The sequence below is a fragment of the Callorhinus ursinus genome, unplaced genomic scaffold (assembly GCF_003265705.2).
Source record: "Callorhinus ursinus isolate GAN/ISIS: 27379988/994484 unplaced genomic scaffold, GSC_fseal_2.0 scaffold1, whole genome shotgun sequence".
NCBI lineage: Eukaryota > Metazoa > Chordata > Mammalia > Carnivora > Otariidae > Callorhinus > Callorhinus ursinus.
The window spans coordinates 38,496,851-38,519,437 of NW_027397063.1; the positions used below are offsets into that span (position 1 = coordinate 38,496,851).

The 22,587-nt window shown below is 40.2% G+C and overlaps 1 protein-coding gene across 12 annotated transcripts in view; it reads left to right on the plus strand.

The window, feature by feature from the left end:
• COL8A1 (collagen type VIII alpha 1 chain) overlaps positions 1-22,587 on the plus strand; it is a 163,145-nt gene that overhangs the window by 71,659 nt on the left and 68,899 nt on the right. For 3 of the 12 annotated variants that reach the window (XM_025868598.2, XM_073892550.1, XM_073892538.1), the window contains exon 2: positions 12,178-12,264. The exons of 6 other annotated variants lie outside the window; for them this stretch is intronic. In XM_025868598.2, the coding sequence (XP_025724383.2) occupies positions 12,182-12,264 (83 nt within the window). In that variant the 5' untranslated portion in view covers positions 12,178-12,181. Of the gene's footprint in view, positions 1-10,284; positions 10,329-12,175; positions 12,280-22,587 lie in introns of those variants that run through there. 3 more of the 12 variants (XM_073892542.1, XM_073892567.1, XM_073892581.1) reach the window with 3 other exon arrangements.

Below are 22,587 nucleotides of genomic sequence, written 5' to 3' on the forward strand. Positions count from 1 at the left end.
TGTCTTCCAGCTCTTTGTTGAAGTTCTCACCATATTCATCCATTCTTCTCCCTAATTATGTGATCATCTTTGTGACCATAGTTTAAACTCTTTATCAGGTAAATTACTTATCTCTATTTCATTAACTTTTTTTTTCTGAAGTTTTATCTTGTTCTTTCATTTGGAACATATTCCTCATTTCTTCACTGTGCTTAATGCTCTGTTGTAGTTTTAACACAGAAGATGAAACAACCACCTCTCCCAATCTTGAAGGAGTGACCTCACATAGGAGAAGAATCTTTTGTTCAGCCCTACCCCAGCTCTTCATCATATCTTAAGCCTTTGTGCTTATTTAAGTGGCCCAATACATTTTTAATAGTTCCTAGTAGTTGGGAATGTGCCGAAACCTGTCAGCATCCCAGAGGGGAGGGTCTTAGCACCTAGGTTATGGCTGACTGGAAGCCAGACTTACAGGGAGCAGCTTTAAAGTATGCAAATATATATGTCCTGAGAGGCCACAGCATAAGCCCTGCTGGCCACCAGAGACAGGCAATCTTGAGGTGTTCCCTGGGTAACAATCACAAATACTGGGGCTCCAGATGGGTGTATAAGTTTCTTTCTGGAAGATACTGAAGAGCTAGAACAAAGCAGAGGGAGAGTGCCAAGATGGCATCCATAGCCTACACTCCTTGAAAATAGCTCCACTAAATGTGTGCCAAATCTGAAGCTTGCCCCTCAGTCCAAAGCCCCAGGACAAGCAAAGTCATCTCCTTCACAGAAGGACTAGAAGGTGTGCCTCAGCCCACTATCTGTGAAGTGCCCTGGAAGTGGTAGCCTGCCAAGAACTGTCTTGCCACAGTCTTTTGGGGCCCAGGAACACAAGCTATTTTGGCCACCAGAGCCAGGTGATCAAGAAGCGTTCCCTAGGTATCAGCAGCAAGAAGCAAACACCAGATGTATGGAAAGCTCCCCACAGGAGACACTGGCACTCTGGAGCATGGCAGAGTGAGCATGAATATATCACTCACCCTCTGAGGTCTCCGGAAAGGACTGCAGTCGGCCCTCATGTGTGTGTTTAATCAGAAATCTGCCCCTCAGGTCACAGTCATGATGATTATCAAATAGGCCTCCCTCACAGAAGGAGTCAGCTCCCAGGTCTGTTGCTTCTTGCTGTGTCCTGGAAGGGTGCTAACTGTTTAAGAACTCTCTCTCCATTGGTTATGGTCCTGTGGGACAACATGAACATAAGCCCCACTAGCCACCAGACCCAGGCGATATAGAGGCAACATAAAACTCAGAGTACCAGATGGGGGTATGAGCTCCTTTCTGGGTGACAACAATTATTACAGTCTCACATGACCAAGAACACAAGATCCCCTGGCCTCCAGAGCCAGGCAAGCAGGAGGCATCCTCTGGGCAGCAACTGCAGAACTCAGTGTACCACACACATATAAGGCTCTCTTCCAGGAGATACTGGTGCTTCAGAGTGTGGCAAAAGGGCAATGAAAAAATGGTGCCCACCAACCAGTCTCTATCTCTGGAGAATACTCCAGCAGGCTCCTAGATGAGTGTGTTAAGTTAGATGGCTGCCTTTCAGGCCAAGGTTTTACTATAAGCAGGTGAGCCTCCTTTACTTTACCCTTTATCAAGTCCCACATCGGGCTCCTTGCTCAGCAGGGAGTCTGCTTCTCCCTCTGCCTGCCAATCCCCCTGCTTGTGCATGCTCTCTCTCTCTCTGACAAATAAATAAATAAAATCTTTAAAAAAAAGAGTATGCTTATTGCGATGAGAACTGATTAATGTATAGAATTATTAAATCACTATATTGTACACCTGAAACTAATATAACACTATGTTAATTATACTGGAATTAAAATAAAAAGTAAAATAAAATAAAATAAAATAAATTAGATGTCTTGGGGACTCTGTCAAATGCATGTCTTAAAAGTTGAGGTGCCCAATGGGAGGTTTAAACACTTTACTCCTCAGGGAGAAGCTCCAGGTTTTAAGTTCCCTCCAGTTGTAGGTGACTATGGTGGGGGTGGGATTTATGATGAGATTGTGTCTCAACCTCTTTGACTTTCTTTGATGGTTTTCTTCTCATTTGCCCAAGGCATAATTATCACTCAGTCTGCTTTAGGTTTTTTAAGAGAAAATTGTTCCATATGTAGCTATAGACTCAGTGTGCCTGGAGGAGATGAGTTCAGAAACCAGAACCTGAAGTTGCTTTTTTATAGACATTGTCAAGGAAGGCCCATTGTAAAAGTCACATTTAAGCAAAGATCTAAAGGAAACAGAGGAGAGAGCTATGAATATTTCCAGGGAAGAGTGTTTCAAGCAGACAGAATAGCAAGGACAAATGCCCTGAATGGGATGAGGGTATGCTTGGTGTGTGTGTGTGTTTTTTTTTGTTATGCTAATCACCATACATTACATCATTAGTTTTTTGCTTGGTGTGTTTGAAGAACAGCAAGGAAGCCAGAGAAACAGTTTCATAAGCAAAAGGAAGAATGGTAGAAGCTGAAGCCAGAGAGGTCCAAGCAGATCCTTATAAACCATCATCAGGACTTTGGCTTTCACCCTAATAGACATGGGGATTCTGTGGGAGTGTTGAGTAGAAGAGTGACTGGATCTGACTCATGCTTTAAAAGAATCACTCTGGCTGCTCTGTTTAGATTAGACTTTAAAGATCCAAGTACAGATGCTTGTATTAGCTCACAAAGTATCATGAGTTATGAGATTTGTGTTACTTTCCATTTTGCACATGACAAAACTGAGAAAAGACACACAAATTGTAACTAGCAGACCCAGGATAACAGCCCAGGCAACTGGACTCCAAAGGTCATGTGTTTAATCTCTACACTCTACCACTTCTCAAGACAGATGTCAAAGGCTGAGGCAAAGAAAATTTATGCAAATGTCATTGGATGGAGACCGCTAGGGGTAGTCCTAACTGAGGAGAGAAGCATCGTTTTCCTTCATTCCACTTCCATTATCTCATGGACTGTATTGCACTTTGTAGACAGTGAGTCAGAAAGACATGCCTGGGTCAAATTGTTGTTTGTTTGGTTTTTTTTTTAGTCTATTACAAGTCCAGAATATAGGAGTTATTGGCAGAACCTAATATTAACTTTGTAGCAGGTACCTAACCTGTCAACTGCAAGAGATGGTTAAGCGTCTGCCTTCGGCTCAGGTCATGATCCCAGGGTCCTGGGATCGAGTCCCGCATCGGGCTCCCTGCTCCTTGGGAGCCTGCTTCTCCCTCTGCTTCTCTCTATCTCTCTCTCCCTCTCTCTCCCTCTGTCTCTCATGAATAAACAAATAAAATCTTTTAAAAAAATAAAAAATAAATAAAAATAAAAATTGAAAGAAGTTAGAAGTTCACTTTTTTTTAAGAAGTAGGGGGACTCTCTGAAAAACAAACTGAGGGTTCTAGAGGGGAAGGGGTGGGGAGATGGGTTAGCCTGGTGATGGGTATTAAAGAGGGCACGTTCTGCGTGGAGCACTGGGTGTTATGCACAAACAATGAATCATGGAACACTGCATCAAAAACTAATGATGTAATGTATGGTGATTAACATAACAATAAAAAAATTATAAATAAAAATTAAAAAAAAAGAAGTAGGGGGACTTCATTCTGATTTGCGGGTGAATAAACTCCTGCCCCCAGGTATAATCTTTTTAGGGGCATAATGAACAAAATAAAAGATGAATAATTTTTTATTTATTCAATTCACCCAATTTTAACATCTTTCCAGCATAGGGCAAACATTATGATAAATAATAATACCTGTTTTAAAATGTCAGTATATTTTTTTCATAGCACACATTATATTTTTCTCTTTCTCTCTGTTTTTATAAACATGTTAGGCATTTTAGGAAAAAGCCCAAATTGTATGGTTCTTAATCATAACTACAGTGAACTGGGTGACAGGTAAGTAAATTACTGTTAGGTCAGGAAAAATCTGTAGGCTGTGTATATACCTCAGAAGAGCAAAGGGCAACCTAGTCTTGTCCTCTCTATAACCCCCCAAAAAACCACACACATTTGTGTTTGCAGTTGCCCTCCTTAGTACTGGAAAAACAGTAACAGCGTGAACTCTTGACAGAAACATCAGAAAAGATGTTAATCTCCAGTTCAGGTCTTCTATTTTCCTAACATAATCTTATTTGAAAGAGCAAGGAAATTTTTCTCAATGAAAACCAGCTTTGTTTCCAGAGTGGTTTTCTTCTCTTCTTTTTTTCTTTTTTCTCCTTAGTTAGAACCCAGCTAAAGACAGTGGGAAGTTCAGTCATTTTCTAAAACAGTGTGCTCAACCATACTTGATATGGTCATTCTCCCAAGGAAAAATTGCTAAACTCCGGACAGAATTCCAGAGTTAGAATTCCAAAATTCTAAACACATTTTCAGACTGACGGCCTTGTGTTCTTAGAAGATGACCTTTCTGTTTGATCATGATAAACAGTTCTGACTCCGTGGCTGGTTAGGACAGTTAAGTTTGGAGTCTGTCAGCTGCCATGTCCAGAGAACACAAGTTACATCAACTCAGTCACCTAAATGTGCATATTTTCATGTCATTTCTAAATAATAAACTCAGACCTGACCTTTACACCTCTGCACTGGTAGATTTAGTAACTACTTAAGAAAGGTATATAAACTTGGCTGTTCATTAGTAATATCTGGGTTTTCTTGGAATCATTGCAAAAAGGATATTCTCATATAAAGTGCCAAGGAAGAGAGCTAAATTTATGTAAGGGAGTTGCCAGGATCGACACCAATCTCACTGAATGACCAACACTTTGGAATGACTTATGTATGTGTTTTTTACATGTCTCACCTTCCCTGTCCCTTGGGTCAGCTTTTAATGACTGCAGACAATGCAGTAAGATCAAATAGGTTAAAGATAAGTGAAGAAGAGGAGTCAAAGAGGAACTAGAGGTAGAAAAGTAAAATAGAGTGTGGAGAAAGAAGGTACTCCAAATGCGCATCATGACAGGCTATAGCTGCGAGGGGCAGGTCATGCATCGGGCCTGGATCTTCCTAGCAGGCCATGTGCAAAGGGAAACATGATGGATCATAAAAATTCAAACACATACACACACACACACACACACACACACACACACACGAAATTAACCCTCTAGTCACACCTTTGCTGGCACCAAGGGGTAGAGCTGTGCTGGTCTGAGGAGAAGGATTATAACACAGCTGTCTGGGCAGAATAACCAGCCCTCAAGCCCTAAGATGGTATCAGGTGCCAGCTCAATTTCACATCCAATGGAAGAGCACCTTTCTCTTCATATTACTGGTGAAACCAAAAGTCTTCAAAACCTCAGTGAGCTGAATATTATCCTCCTTCTGTATCCTGTAATGAACCATCATTTTGTAGGAAGGGCAGGTGAATAGCTACCTCCCTGACTACCCTTGTGAGCAGGTTCAGGAAGAAGTCACTGCACTATCTCTTGCTTCCATTTTATTTTGGTCCTGATGCATTAGACAGGGTTGTAGGAAAGGCACTCTGATCCACATGATGGGGCCCAGGCCCTGATTAACATGGGGCATTATTCTGACAGAGAAATTTGGAGAAAGTGCCACAAAGTAAGAAAAATATAAAATAAATTAAATAAATAAATAAACTAAATGCCTACTAGTCTACATCAATGTACATATGTTTAACAAAATTATAGTTGGCATCTATTAAGCACTTACTATGGGCACATACTGCTCTAAGCACTTTACATTCATTCATTTAATCCTCCCAACAGCCCTATGAGGTGGATACTATTGCATGTTTTGCAGATGTAAAGCTGAGGCACAGAGGGGTTAGGCTTTCTCCACAAATCACATTGCTAGTAAGAAATGCAGGCAGGATTAGAACCCTCAGGGTCTCACTCCAGAACAGAGCTCTCCTATCTGTGAACTCCAACATCCGCTTCTCCTCATCCTTCACCCTCTGACACACATTCCTGGGACTACCACTTTGGACTTCCTTTCTCCTTGGGTTAGCCTGATTTCCCCAAAATTAAAAAAAAAAAAAGGAAAGGGGGGGCGCCTGGGTGGCTTAGGTGGTTAAGCCTCCTACACTGGAATTAGCCTTAGGACATGATTTCAGGGTAATGAGATAGAGTCCCTCGTGGGGCTCCACACTCAACGGGGAGTCTACTTAAGATTCTCTCCCTCTCCCCCTGGCCCTCCCCACCCACGTGCACACGCACACACGTACATGCACGCTCTCTCTCTCTTAAAAAAATAATTTTTTTATTTTTTTATTGTTATGTTAATCACCATATATTACATCATTAGTTTTTGGATAAAAAAATAAATTTTTAAAAAGAGGAAAAAAATGTTAAGAGAAAACCTTGGAGTGTTATTTGAGCTGCCCATACATCATCCCCAACATTCTTCTCAAATACATGGCTGCTGGTGATATGTAGTGAGCAGGCATCTGAGGAAGCACTGAGTAAGTTTTGTTCTAGAGCCGGATACTGAAAAAGATGCCAGAGACCTCAAGACAGTCTGTGGTCAGGGACATAACTCAGATGAGAGCGGCTATCCCTAATTCCTCATTTCTCCCTCTTCACTGGGTCTCCATTCTTTGCCTCACATCAAAAACTCGGAGATTCACTTCTCTCTCATGGCCCAATGACCTGCCTTGCCAGAAACTCACCAGCTTGAATTCTTCTGATGACAAAACCTTCCGACTGAGGCTAGGGCCCACTTCCCCCACCCATCTTTGATCTCTGCAGAATTTTTCTTTTTTTGGAAAAACTGTACTGGCAAACACAGCGAACTCCTTCCACATACTTGAGATTCTACAGTGGTCGTCTTGGAACCCCACTGAGTTTTACATGTGTCAGTCGAGTTCTGCTGGAGAGAGCCCCACAGAGACCTGTTGACACCTCGAGGCAGAATTTCACAAAATGTTCTAGGAAGAGATAATTTTCTAATTATACCCCTAAATCCTGCTTATGAAGGCATTTTCCAACCACTCCATTTCCAGTGGTGGGAATGTCTGAGGGTGAAATTAGACCCAGGGTGCATATTTTCCTTTCTCCCTGTCTGTTTTTGGGGTGTGTGTGTGTGTGTGTGTGTGTGTGTGTGTGTGTGCATTTTTTTTCCATTTTGGTATTAGGAAGTTTTCCCTGAAAAACTAGGCCTTCCTTTCCAAGTGTTCACCTGAGAAGGCAACCCTACCAAAATGTTCTTTTCCTCAGACGAACACCCAGAAGCAATGGAACTAGGAGTCTCCCTGAATGCACGGGTTCAGGGCCCCTTAGGAAGGAAGCCCACCATTATGTGTCCCTTTTGCCCCATCTCTAATGCATTTCTTCCTGCTCTTGTCTGACTGGACAGCTCTTCTCCAACCACCACTTAGAAAGGCAACTCCTTCTTATCCTTTAGACCTTGGTTGAGCTTCAGTTCTCAAGGCAACCTTTCCTGAGCCACTCTACCAGTGTTCCCAAAGTGTGGCCCATGGACCACTACATCAGAATGACCAGGGACCAGAAAACTAACTTTTAACAAATTCCTAGGAGATTCATATGCACAGGAAAGTTTAAGAATCTCTGCTCTATACTGAATTAATTCTCATGCTGTACCCTCCCATAGTCCCTGTCTAGTCCCTCATCATACTGGTAATTGACTTGTACAACATCTTTATTCTACATCAGACTATAAGCTCCATCAGGACAAGGGACATTACTGAATTTTAAGACTTTGCCACTTTCTAGTTTTATAGTAGATACTCAATAAATATTTGTTGAGTTGAATTGAAGCAAATCAACTTCTTAGAACTGTTCTTTTTTAAGTAATCCTCAATTTTAGGAGTCAGTCTATTTCCATTTTTAACAGAAAGTGATAAAGCAAATAAAACAACTCAATATGAGTCAGACACCAGAAATGATCTGGTGATCATGTGTCTTTCTATATTGAATCTGACCTCATATCCATTGTGTTTGGTCTGTGTGATTGCCACCGATGATCTGAATGTCAACACAGGCATTATCTGGTAATTGAAAAGTAATTTTTGCCCAGAAGATGAATTTATGAATCTGGGATAATTCCCAGACCTCGACCGGGCTACTACTCAAATATTCTCTCTCTGTACCCGACCCAAAAGGAAAGTGTCATCCATGGGGGAGGAGCAGGTGGTGACAGAAGGAAAGCCACAGTACATATAAAATAAACCAGCTCTGTTATCTCCATGTATTCTCCAAGTACCAATAACAGGATTTAATACAGAAAATAATAAAATTATAACTATTTTTTAATGCCAGTTATCCACACCGATGTAAATGGTAAGTATTCATCCTTTCTGATGGCTGAGTAATATCCCTCTGTGTGTGTATATATATATATATATATGTATATATATATATATATATATACCACATCTTCTTTATCCATTCATCTCAGTGAATATCTCAGCTCTTTCCACAGTTTTGCTATTGTGGACATTGCTGCTATGAACATTGGGGTGCAGGTGCCCTTTCAGATCACTATGTTTGTATCTTTGGGGTAAATACTATAGGAAAAAAACTGAGGGTTGCTAGAGGGGAGGTGGGTGGGGGGTAATTGGGTGATGGGCATTAAGGAGGGCACATGATGTGATGAGCACTGGGTGTTATCTTTTTCTTAAGATTTTATTTATTTATTTATTTATTTATTTATTTATTTATTTATTTGAGACAGAGAGTGAGTGAGCAAGAGAGAGTGAGTGAGCACAAGCAGGGGAGGAGCAAAGAGAGAGGGAGAAGCAGACTCCCCACTGAGCAGGGAGCCTGACATGGGACTCAATCCTGGGACACTGGGATCATGATCTGAGCCGAAGGCAGATGTTTAACCGACTGAGCCACCCAGGCCCCCCGAGCACTGGGTGTTATATGCAACTGATAAATGATTGAGCACTACATCTGAAACTAATGATGTACTATATGTTGGATAATTGAATATAAATTAAAAAAAGAAAGAAACCAATACTGCACTATATGTTAACTAAGTAAAATTTAAATAAAATTTTAAAAAATAAAAATAATAAAATAAAATAAAATGCCAGTTTTGTCCTAATTAAAGGGACATTATTATTGGACAGTGTTTCCATTACCCCAGAAATAAAATTCCAAAACCACTGAATGAACCGAAGGTGAAGAAATGCAAGCATAGAGGAAGAGGTTTCCACTGACATTCCGGGAGTTTAATCTACTTGGTAGCTATTGTCAGGAGGAACGATCAGTCTGCTGACTTTTAATAATAATGTTTATTTCAGGCACAGGAATTATTATTATTATCATTATTACTACTACTCTTGTAATTATTCTTATTTTATAGGTGAGAGAGTAGAGTTAAGAGACTCTAAGTAACTAGCCCACAGTCACACAAATGGAAACTGATAAAATTAACATCCTGGCTGTATGAGTCAAGGGCCCATGCTGCCTGCACTGTTAAAGACTCAGGAAACTTCTGCTGTTAAGTCATAATTTCTTGCTGAACTGGGGAAATGGGAGGTAGAAAAGAAATACAATATTTTCTTATATGATTTCTAGACCCACTCCGGGGTCTCACCTATGGGAGATGACATTCACCATTTTGGAAATTTTCTGGTACTAAAAGGCAAACCTGTCCTCAAGTCAGAAAAGGTGAAGGGTCCTGAGAAACTTTGGTTGCCCAGGCAATTTATTATGACAATTCTAAGGCTCTTTTCTAGACTTTTATTTTTCCCCCAGTGGCAAGTCTTTGCAGTTGATCGGGTGCTGATTTAACACTGTCCTTTTACTTCATTATCTCACACATGAAATCACTTCCTTTTCTGGTTCGGGATTAAGAAGGCAATTTGAAAATCTTTTTTGACTTTGAGAAACAACAATAACAAAAGAGAGAGAAACAAAGGAAAAACTTGTGATAGTCATTCAGTAGTTACATAAAAATGGAATTGAATTTTAGTCTAAAAATGCAGAGAAAGTGAGTCACCTTAATGGAAACAAGTGTAACAGTCACCATATGATTAATTGTTTTGTTTTCAGTCCTCTTAAAAACCCTTTGTCTTGTCTTCTCAAAACCCTTTCCCTTTCTTTCTTTTTTTCAAAACTCCTGGGATTTTTTTTGCACATCTGCAAAACCAATGTCAGTTCCAGTTTCCTATTCTGGTGATGAACCAATCTGGCTTCCAGTCTCAGAAAAGGACGCCAGTTCTGGCCAAACAAATGGAGGTGACCTAATACCTGGGGGAGGTGGGGGTGGGGCCCCTTACTGATAAACCACAAAGGATTTCAGGCCTGTCTGGTCCTCAGACCACGGACAAACTGAACCACATCAGAGCTCAGAGGCAATTGACGGGGTCATGGAAAAACAGGTGACTTTTACTTTCAGAGAAGAGGGAGAGAATATGGGCTAGAGAAAAATTATAAGATTAAGCTAAGGAGAATGGTTCCTTTTTTCAAGTCTTTATTTAAATTCCAGTTAGTTAACATATGGTGTAATGTTAGTTTCAGATATATAAATATAGTGATTCGACACTTCCATACAACACTTGTGCTCATCACAAGTGCCCTCCTTAACCCCCATCACCTATTTCCCCCATCCCCCCACCCACTTACCCCCTGGAAACTATCAGTTTGTTTTCTATAGTTAAGAGTCTGTTTTCTGGTTTGTCTTTCCTAACCCCCGTACCCACCTCCCGATGTTCATCTGTTTTGTGGAATGGTTCTTTTTTAACAGAATCTTTTTTAGGGAAAAAAATAAGCAAACTAGGGATAATATTTCTTGTCTACTTATCTCCTTAATGATGATTTATGCCTCCAAAGTAAGGCTGATTAAAAAAAAAAAAAACACAGCATTTGATGCTATCCAAAGGGGAAGTGATGTTCTTGGTTTGTGACTTCTCTTTCCACTAATAAAAATAATTGAGCCTGTCAGGTTTTTGTTGACCTCTATTAAATTCAGGTAAACTTGGAAGTGAACAAAACAGAAAATCTGTACTCTTTGGAAAGGGACAAAATTATACTGTGGAATAGGAGATTTTAAAAGGTTAGGAGAGAATGCTCTTAGGGCCATTGAGGCAGAAACCAAAATCAGGTTTATTCTCTCCACCTGGAACTGTGAAGAAAAACTGAGTTATTTGTGACTACTGGAGTGGTACTTTCTTTGAGGAAAAAGATTCCAAACAATTCCTGGAAACTCTGCCTCTCTAAGAAGATGGCATTTTTGTGAATTGAGGGAAAAGGCATGAGCAACATATGGAGTACATTTCCCCTTATAACACTGATCTGTTTAAAATTGAGGGAAAAGCCTCTTGGCAAGGTGTACTGCCCAAGCCAATGGCAAAAATCATTTCAGTTTATCCTGATTCCTTTCCATGGTCCACCTCCCAGCCTGCCGGACATCTGGGCCCTTGATTTATAAGCCCTGAATTGAAAAACAAGCTACTGAAGATGCCTAGAGAACCCCACTTTCCCTTGGCCTATGAAACACAGCACTGCCTTTTGCCCCATGTCTGCCGAGATGATGTAAGGGAAAAGCTCTAAAGAGTTTCCAGAAACAAGGTGAATTTCAAAGAGCATCGGAATTGACTTTTTTGGAAGCATTGCCTAGCCTAAGGAAGACCTCACAGAACTGGGAATCTGGTGTGGGACCTTTCCAAAGGGACTGACTGCCCAGCCCAGTTTGCCCTGGTCTCTCCTGGTTTGGGCACTGAAGGTCTGGCGTCCCTCGGAACTCCTCAGTCCCAGTCAGTCAGTCACCCCAAGAGGAGCCTCTGGATGCCTTTGAGTCTCAGATGTTGAGAAAGAAAAGACCTAGCGGTACTGAAAACAACTTGTCCAACCTGAACAAGGGAGAAAACAGAAAAACTTTGATAATAGCAGTTCACATTCATAGAGTCCTTGTTTTGTGCCAGGCCTCTGCTGTGTGCTTTGCAAACATTATTTCAGTTAGTTCTGCTTACATCATCGATTGTTACTTCTTACTGTCCCCATGTTGCAGATAAGGAAACTGAGGAACAGAAAAATTCAATTAACTTGCCCAAGTTCACACGACCAGTAAGGAGAGGGCCAGAATGAATATCATGAAGTATACTGAACTTGACCAAGAGTGATCCCTCCCACCTTCCAAAATTCCAACTCTCCTCACGCCCCATGTGCAGGCTGTTTAAGCTTTAAGATGGAATTCGAGCAGACCTATTTCTTCTTTTTTCGCTATCCTAGGAACATGCTAAATGCCAGATGCTCCCTAAAGGACAGAATCCACAAGTTTCTATGGAAGAAAGCTGTAAACTCTTACAGCAAGGTTACGTGAGTCCTGCATCAGTTAAGACCTTCAGTACCTTCTCTCTAAAGCATTCTTTCGGTTGTTGATCCTGGGCACTGGGCAACCTCTTGAGAGCTAAGTACCCTGGCAGACGGCCGCCTGGAAACCCTGTTTAATCCCTCTCTCAAGGAGCAGTGGTATTGTTTGAATAAAGTTGCCACCATAATCCCCTTGGCTTACCATTTAAGAGTATTACAGTCTCTTGGAATAGATTTGTGAAGAAAATACAATTAAAAGAAATATTAACAGTGTTCTATTCAAATACCGAGTGTATAGTTGCACAAGAGGAGACAGCTTGCCCCAGACTGGCCACCAGAGGATTTATCTTAGGGAAAGAAGCTGTTTTACTTAATCTGGTTTCCTACATAAAAACCAAACGCCAGGAGCTTGTGGCTCTGATGGGAGGGGAGGAGAAAAGGCAGTCTGGACATTTCTCCAGGTTAACACTTAAAATCGGGCAAATGGAAAACACATCCAACTGGGTGTCTAACCATAAATACGTTTGAATGACAAATTCAGACTTTCACATTTTAAATGAGAGCCCTTGACATCTCTCTCTCTCTCTCTCTCTCTCTCTCTCTCTCTCTCTCTCTCTACGTGTCTAAAAACACATGTATTGATGACTCATGGGCCAGAGACCACCACCACAATTGTGGCTGGAATGCAAGTGACTCTATTCTTTTTTTTGTATCCAGACCATCTGTTTTTGACTTAGTGCTCTACTTGACTTCCTTAAACTTGACCCACCTCAAAGTCATGACATTCTATTTCCCCCAAGGGCACCCTCCACTATGAAAGTAAAGCATAAGCATTAGGACCAGCTGGCTAGAAGGAAGCACTTTCTAAAGCCAATCTCATAAAGTTTCCAGATTCTCAAGGAAACAAATGACTCATGGACTCTTGGTGTAGGCATCTAGTGCTTCCCAAAATTTCCACAGACATAATGATGAAATGGAATCTATCTGAGGAACTGACCTTTGTTCTGGGGCTATTACAACTTAAATACACTTCTGCATTCTACTGGCCACCTGTGAGCAGCTCCCTTTATGTTTGTTGGCCACAGTCTCAGGGATCTATTTCCATCCATCTGTCCATCATTCATCTCTCCCTTCATCCACCCATTCATTCATTCAACAAATATTTAAGGCAAGATTTTAGGCTCTGGGAATACAACAAAGAATAAGACAGACAAAGTTCATTCTCTAAAGTAGCTTATAGTCTAGTAGAGAGACAATAAACAAGAAAACAAATAAGCAAAATATTTATAATTAAACAAGTGCCATAAAGAATAAATGAAGGGAATGCTATAGAGAACGATGTGGGGGAGAAGGAGCCTCTTTACAAAGGGAATGCCCCTTTAAGGAAATGACATTTGGATTCAGACTTGAGTCATTTAAAATTTTGAAAGACGGAAATTACAGGCCAAAGGAATTATAAATACAAAGTTCTTGGGGACAGCAATAAGCTTGGTTAGTTACAGGAACATCAAAAAGGTCATCATGGTTATAGGAAAATGAGCACAGTTGAGTTGGGTATAACATGGAGCTGGAGGTTCATATAGGGCCCTTTAGGCTAAGGGGAGTTTGTGTTTTATTCTAAGTGCATCAAAAAGCCATTGGAAGGTTTGGGGGTAGAGAAGTGATATGATCTAATTTATAATTTTAATGAATCCATATGGCTGCTAGGTGGAGAATAAGAGGTCAGGTGGGATGGGGGTACAAGAATGGTTATAGGAAGAACATCTAAGAGACTATTAGAGTAAACAAATGAGAAATGATAGTAGCTTGGACTAGTAGCAGAGACAGTAAGAGGTGACTATATTAGTGAAATATTTGAAGATAGAGCTGACAGGTTTACCATGATTTAGATATAGGAGATGAGACAAGGAGAGAATCAAGGATGACTCTGAAGTAGTGGGCTTATGTCGTTGGGTAGGTGGTAATGCCATTTCATGGCTCCCCATCAAAAATCCTAAGCCAGGTGGGTAGAATGAGTCCTGTTAACTTTTCTCCCCTTTATTACATGTTGTCTTGAGGTGCAAGAGGCTACATATGCTTCCAGCAGTTGGTATCTGTAATGAAAGCCTTCCAATGCAACCCTTTTCTGCATGTATCTCAGAACAAGGAAAAACTTGTCAGGGCCAGAGCTACATAAACTGTCAGCAAAGAGAAAATATTTTTTTCTTGGGATCTGAGAAAATGAGAGAATAAACAAAGGGTGGCATTCTGATTTTGCTCCTTGAAAGAAGCAGTTTGACTGAGTCATTAGTAAGTGGGAATGCTAAAAGTGACATTGGGTGAGGACCTGAAGTGTTTTTTCTCTAGACCAATATTCAAAGCCTAAGAGACTCCCAGAGATCACTTCTCTGAACAGTGTATTATGTTTCCATATTTCATCTAGTCTAAGAGAGAATATAAAAGGTCTTATACATTCACTCTCTGGGGGCACTTCTCAGATTGCCTTTATTAAAGTAATTACCCTTTCTACTAGTATAACCCCTTTCTTCTAAAGGTGGAAGAATTTGTAGTCCTCAAACTCCTCAATATATGATACCCATTTGAATCTAAATTAAGCCCTGGTGTGCCACATTTCAATTTACCATACTCTGGCGCATATAGAGGTTGGTAACCATAGGCCAGAAGTAACCTAGTACAGTGTACGGTAATAGATCTCTGGTAGAATTATGAACTGCAACCGATTGGTGCATGAACATAGGCAAAAGACTTCTCTGAGAGCATTCTAAATTCTCTTGTTGGTTGGGAGCACCCTGTTTATCTGAATTCCTTCAGCCAGCAAAACTTCATCCATCAGACCAGCATCTTGAATAAGCACCCAGGGAGTTGCACTGGAAAAAATTACTTCTAACACAAACATTCCATCAGAATGATTAGAACCAAAATGCAAAATCATTGACTCCATGAAGATAATACCTAGAGCCATTTAATAATCCTGACAGTAGAATTTTTATATGCATGCTCTAAAATAAGACCCCCAAAAGAAAGCTTATTAAATAGAATTTCAATCTGCATACCTTGTCAACAATGTTGGAAAAAATAGAAACTCAGATAGAAAATGTAATAGGTAGCCTTTTTGACATATCAGATGACTCATGCCCCCCCTCCTCAGAAGATCTCTTAAAGGCATAAGCACAATTGCAGTCAGTCCTCAGCATTGCTTTGTATGACATTTGAACTTGGGGAAAAGTATTTTGCTAACCTCTTGTTGCTGAATGTTTGACCTTAAGGCTTACTGTTTGCTCCTTTTTCATCTCAATCCTTGTGACTACAAATGCTATTATTAGTCATAAGATTGTTCAGTCACTTTTAAATTCCAGCCATGGTATTTGACTCTCTGGCCTAAATATAAAGGGAATTCAAACTCATAATTATTTCTAAGGGGCCTAATTCTTTCACCTTTCCTATATACTTCAAATTTTCCCAGCTCCATATGGAACTGGGAACGTAGCTTTTAGCAATGTATGGCCCTTAATCCTTCACTGAGCAGAGATAAAAATGTTTGTGTGAGAACATCCCTGGAAATGAATCTCAGCATTGTTACCAATGAGTTACATCACTTTGGGAAAGTCATCAAACCTCTGTTTTGTGTAATAAATAGAAGATAATATTTACATGAAGGGTTATTATATAAATTATATATATTACGTGAAAAATTTCTGGCACAAAATAAGCATTCAGTAAATAGCATATATTATTGATTATCACTACATCAGTCCATTTTGTAAAGGTAGGAGCTGACTGAACATGATTTTCCATTTCAGCCTATGTCTGGCAAAGCTTATTTTAGCCTTAAAATCTCTGATATTATGACTTTACTTTTCATGGCCACACAAAGTCATAACACATCCAATATGCTACTTAGAACAATCGGTTTAAGAGAAACTCTAGCTATTAAATGAGTTTAGTCTGAAAATCTATCCTGGTTCATCCATCATAAAAGATCATATAAGGGCAAAAATGCAAAAGGAATCATGAAGTCATGAACTTTAGAGTTCGGAATGTCATTAGAAATCAAATGGTTCAACGCCTATTACCTGCAGATGTAGAAACTGAGGCCCCATGAAGATAAGCAACTTTCACAAGATCACTCAACTTAGTGGTGAGCTAATATCAGTTAGGTTTATAACTCAAAACCTCTCCTACTCTTTTAACCTAATGATAATCTTTAAGAGAGCTTGACTTGCCCAGTATCACAAATCAGTGATAAATTTGGGGCTAGATCATTTGTTTTCAGTGGAATTGCCCAATTCAGATACTCTCCAAGGGCACATCTAGCTCTAAATATTTTATTATTCATCTGTTATTCAAGGATACCCTTCACAACATGGATACATGTTGTTCATCAACCTCCAAAATATTCTGCTCTTCTAGCCAGACCATTGCCTTTATGATCCCACAAATATGTATTCCATCACCAAATCTTTCCCTGTATGCATAATGACCTCCCCTTTCTTCTCTCTTTATACAACTCCTATTCATTCTGCAAAACCCAGTTTCCCACCTCCTCCCCAATATCTTTCATTTCTCTGGCTTTCATGAATCTTCCTCTCTTCTGAACTCCTACAGTCTCCAAGGTTAGTCCACACAACTGAGAACACAATTATCTACTTTGTAGGACATCCTCCCCCATTGTTTCTTGTGTACATCTTATCTACCCAATTATACTGGCAGCCCCTTGAAGACAAGTACCATGGCTCAGTGGAGCAGAACACTGAGATGAATGCTCAGTTAATAGTCAGTTGATTGGGCAAGGGGGCAGAGAGGAGAATAAACATTTTCTTGTTTCTGTAACCATTCTTAATAAACTTAAAACGGCTAAGTTTGATTGAGGTTTTGAAGTAATTACAACCAATAGGGAGGGTAGGGAAGGACAGCAGATAGACTGCTTGTAATCCCATTCTACAGTCTTTTCTTTGAAATGTAGAGAATATCCACTTGAGACTGCCCAAGAAACTGATAGTTGTTTCTAAAGGAGGTGTCCACTTCTGCATCATCAATTTCTGGCAATAAGTCTTGCCCTTAGGAATATACCTTTTTTTCTGGGGTAAGAAAAACTTTATTGAATCCATGTGATGGAAGATGAATAATATGGAGCTCTATGAGCCAAAATTAGTAAAAGTAAGCAAACAAACAAAGTGTACTCACTCATATCGGAATGCCACAGCTTCATTATATAAGCATGAAGAAGCATGGGGCACATCTCAGGAAAAGGTTTCTTATTCCAGTTTCTTTTTATTTAGTATGTATTTACTGACTGCCTCATGATAATAATAATGATAATAAAAATCGCATATTAAGTATTAAATAAATATAATTAAAAAGTTAAGAGCCAAAGTGCAAGAGTTAAACAGTCTGAGTTTGAATTCTAAGTCTGTAACTTGGTAACTGTGTGGGCAAGTTATTAACATTTCTGTACTTTACATTCCTCACCTATTAAGTAGGAATAATAATAGTATGAATTCAGAGATTTGTTGTAAGGATTAAAATGAGGTAATACATGAAAAAAACACTTAAATAAGTGTGTAGCACATAGTAAGCACTCAGTAAATTTTATTTATCATTATTAGTATTAAATACGATGTCAGATAGTGTTCTGATCAATTTATATATATTTATTAGATATAAAATTTGTAAAAGTTTATGAGTGTGTTCACTGATATATTCCAACACCAAGAGGAGATCCTAGCCCATGGGAGGCACCGAGTAAATAATCGTTAAATGGATGAGTGGTTTCATTAACTCCTCACAACAACCTTACAATGTGCTAGTCTCTCAGAATACAACATTGAGCAAGACAGAGGCCTAACCTTCAGGTCTAGTGTAAAGAAAGGTTGTGGTGGGGGGGGTGATGCAAGGAAGGCAGAGAAGTCAACAGACGATTCTTGTACAGGGTGAGTGCTCTTTTAAGGTAAAATAGGGCATTTGGGTGGAGGTATAAGGAATACCTAATTTAGACTCAAGGGAACAAACAAGGCTTTCTGAAGGAAATGACAGCGATACTGACATGTAAAAGGTGAGTAAACGTTAGTCGGGTAAATTAGAAGTGCAGCAGTCCCCCCCATCCAAGGGGAATACATTCCAAGACCTTCACTGGATGCCTGAAATGGTGGATAGTATTAAACCCTATATATACTATGTTTTTTTCCCACCCATACATACCTATGATAAAGTTTAATTTATAAATCAGGCACAGCAAGAGATTAACAATAATAACTAATAATAAAATAGAGCAATTATAACAATACACTGTAAGAAAAGTTACAGGAATGTGGTCTCTCTCAAAATATCTTATCGTACTATATTCACCCTTCTTCTTGTGATTATGGAAATGACCAAATGCCTGCGTGATGAGATGATGTGAGGTGAATGACACAGGTGTTGTGATGTGGCGTTAGGCTACTGTTGACCTTCTGACCATACACTTCAGGAGGATCATCTGTTTCTGTGCCGCAGTTGACCTTGGGCAACTGAAATCCAGGAAAGCAAAACTGCAGATGAGGGGGAAGCTACTGCAACAGCATACGTTCAGTCCAGAAGGTGAGAGAGGGGGTCACTTTCTTTAACTGTATGTAGCTCAGTGTAGATGCAGTGAGAGGGGAGAAGAGGAAGGATGCTGCAGGGGTCAGCAGGTCATTGAGCGTAGTGCCAGGGATGTGGACTTGATTCTGATGGCCATGGGACCGCTTCAGTGGGCTTTAGAATTGTCATTTGTGGCTTCCTCCCTCTCTCTAGGTTCTCAGAATTCTAACAGCTGCTCTGAGCTAGAGTAACTTTGGTATTCATTTGCATATTTGCATATTTGTGAGTCCACATTGTTGCTAGAATTATAATCATTTATGGTTTTCAGACCCAGGCTTATATTTTACCATTGTTGTGACAGAGGTCTCTAAGACCAAAACTATCTTGAGTCTTATAGAGGTTGGCGGTTCTTATCAAGAGTAGATCCAGTTGGATCTGTTACTTGTGTCATAGAACTTGTCACTTGGCTACCTCACTAATACCATATTAGGATTCAGTCAGTTGATCTCTCTGTGCTAAGTTTACAGCAAGGGTGGCAAGTTAATTTATTGTTCGTGGTTGGCCCAGCCTCAGAATGAGTATGTTTCATATTATTTTGTAGTATTTAATGACAGTGGAGAATTTTCAGGGAAGAAGGTGAGTGACAAGATATGGAGCAAAAAAGCTCCAGAATCCTATATACCTTTCATTTAACACGTTATGGATGCCAAGTTTTAATGTGCACAAATACTGTATTACTCTGGATGACTTCTTAGGTGGTCCTCCGGCCAACCTGAATTTCTCTTCATCAGAATTCAAGGTGACAACATTACATAAGGAGAATAATGACATATAGATCTTCAGCAGGGGATTTCAAGGGAATTATATTCACCCAAAAGCAGCCTCTCGTGTAAATGAATCGTATAAATTGGCATAAATATCTGAGAGAACCTGAATTAAAACAATCTTTTCCATCACCCTGAGCCATATGTGAATTGGTTTATCATTGAAGAATGAGCTGCTTACTGGTTAGTGTCTCAGGAAAATTAAAGAACAAGGCATGTGTTCAAAACTGGAATTTAATACTGGACTATGAGCTAAGAAAAAGCAAGCTTTGTTTCTGGAATTAAAAACTGGTAGTGGTGGGGGAAGGGATATCATTTAAGTCATGACCTTAGAAGGATGGTGAGGAGGGGCACCTGGGTGGCTCCGTCGGTTAAGCGTCTGCCTTCGGCTCAGGTCATGATCCTGGGGTCCTGGGATGGAGCTCCACATCGAGCACCACGTTGGGCTCCCTGCTCAGTAGAGCTCCCTGCTCAGCCCAGGAGCCTGCTTCTCCCTCTCTCTCTGCCCCTCCCCCTGTTGTGCTCTCTCTCTATTAAATAAATAAGATCTTTTAAAAAAGGGGGGGGGATGGTGAGGAGTTTCAGAGAACTGAAAAAATAAGGGGAAAGACCCCCCTGAAGATTCCCACTTCCCCCTCACTATTTTGCTTTGATTTGAGTGTGATGAGAGGAATGAGGAGGGGGGGAGGGTGGGGCACTGGAGTTACAGAAAGGAATGATACGATGAAAGGAGTGGTGGAGAGCATTCTCTAAACCATTCAGAATTTAGGGAGTAGAACTGAAGATAGGGGAACGCAAGCGTGCCATTCCCTTTGCTCACCACCACCACCACCACCACCACCAAGCCAGGAGGCACGCCTCCTGGTCAAAAGTACAGATGTCACTCAGGGACAAGTAGCGTCAGCTATGTGGTGCAAGACAGGACAAAACACAAGAAGAACCACTAGAAATGTCAGCTGACTGCTAAGCAGACCCGTCAGCCAGCCAGTGAGTCCAGAACACTTGCTTTGTGCTCCGCTGCTGCAGAAGCCACAACCACAGCCCATGTGGCCAGGGCTGAGAGAGGCCTCAGCAGAGGAGCAGGGTGAGGCCCAGAGCGGGGGCAAGGCAGTGGCTTAAAACCCAGGTAGATAGGTTGTTTGAGGCAGGCAATAAATTGTTGGCAATCTTATAATAGAAAGAGTGGCTCAAATTCGTACAATTTCATTCATCCCATTTTGATATCTGGAATATGATAAAATTCAGACTTCCCCTGTTTAATTAGCCATTAGGCTTAACAAAGAATATTTTTCAAGTCACCCAGAAGATGACGGGAAAGTAAGGTGTGTCTGCCAGAGAAGGGGCAAGGGAGGCCAGGCTGATGCATGAAAAGGCAGAAGAGCAGAAGAAAATAGCCACCTTTAGTATAAAATACCTGAGAACATTTCAGCAGACACTGGGCTTTTTAACTGAAGGAGGTGATGCGCCTAACCCTGATGTGCCTTCAGACGCTTAATTCAAAGTTCAGCAAAAGTTTAGAAGGAAATGAAGTGAAAATTGATCACTCGGTATATAATCATTGGAGAAAGAGATCTGCCCCCAAAATATTTCTGCCATGGAATTTTTTCAATGTCCTACTTTTGAGAATTCTTTCAATAATATAAATTTTTTAAAAATTCCATACTACTTAAGTGTTTGAAAGGAACTTTTATTTTTTTTTAAGATTTTATTTATTTGACAGAGAGAGACACAGTGAGAGAGGGAACACAAGCAGGGGGAGTGGGAGAGGGAGAAGCAGGCTGCCCCCTGAGCAGGGAGCCTGATGCAGGGCTCGATCCCAGGACCCTGGGATCATGACCTGAGCCAAAGGCAGACACTTTACCACTGAGCCACCCAGGAGCCCGGAAAGGAACTTTCTTTTAAAGGGAACTCAATACGTCATCGCATTCTCAAAATGCTCATTTTGTTTCTGCTTTAAAAATCACAGGGCATAAAAGATGGGGAATATATCCATGTGGATAAAGATGGAGAATTACAGACTCCTTTCCCATGGTCTGAAACCTATTTAATAATAATACCCATATATAATATCAGTGACCTTGCAAAAACATTCAGGCAATAAACTGAAAAATGATTTAGCACAGGCGAAAACGTGTATCCTTTGACATTATGTATTATATAAGCAGGAGTAGGTACCCAAGAGGACTTGTATTAACATATGTAAGTAATACCTTAATAAAAAATTTTTGAATAGAAATTAGAGGTTCTTGCTTGAGAAATCAATAACAGGATGATGCACATGGGCCATTGTGAATTTAAAAAATGATAGTTAAGAGGGAATAGCTGTCTTTTTTTTTTTTTTTTTTGGCCAGAGAACTGCTTAGAACATAACCATAGAATTTTTGAACATTAAAGGTGATGAAGACTTTAAAATTATTTTGTTCATCTCATTTTATAGTTGTGAAAAGCAAGGCATTCCCTGCATTGTGATATCCAGAGGTAAATTGCTTGCCTGAGGTGCTAAGGGCTAGGAAGTGGCCATTAATAGATTGAGACTCTCATCTCACCCTTTCCAAGAAAGCATACAATATGAATTCCAATGTTCTTTTAGATTTTCATGACCTAATACGTAAGATCTGATTGGAACTACAGAAACGGGACATCTTAACACGTCAATATTTGTAGAATGAACCTCACAAAATCAACTATGGAAATTCACAATGTTAAAGGATCATAGCAGATTATCTCACCTTGAGAAAACAGAAGCCAGTGTAAAAAAAAAAGACATTATAAATAGATGACATCTGAAACAGAATTCCTTTGTGTCCTGGAAGGAAGCCTGAGGTGTGTATTCAACAGTCCTATTTAGAGGAATGGCTCCTGGGGGCAGTACTCTCCTCCCTAATGAGGAAAGAAGAAGAGGAAATAAATTTAAATTACAACCAAAGGAATTTAAGTTAGATGGAAA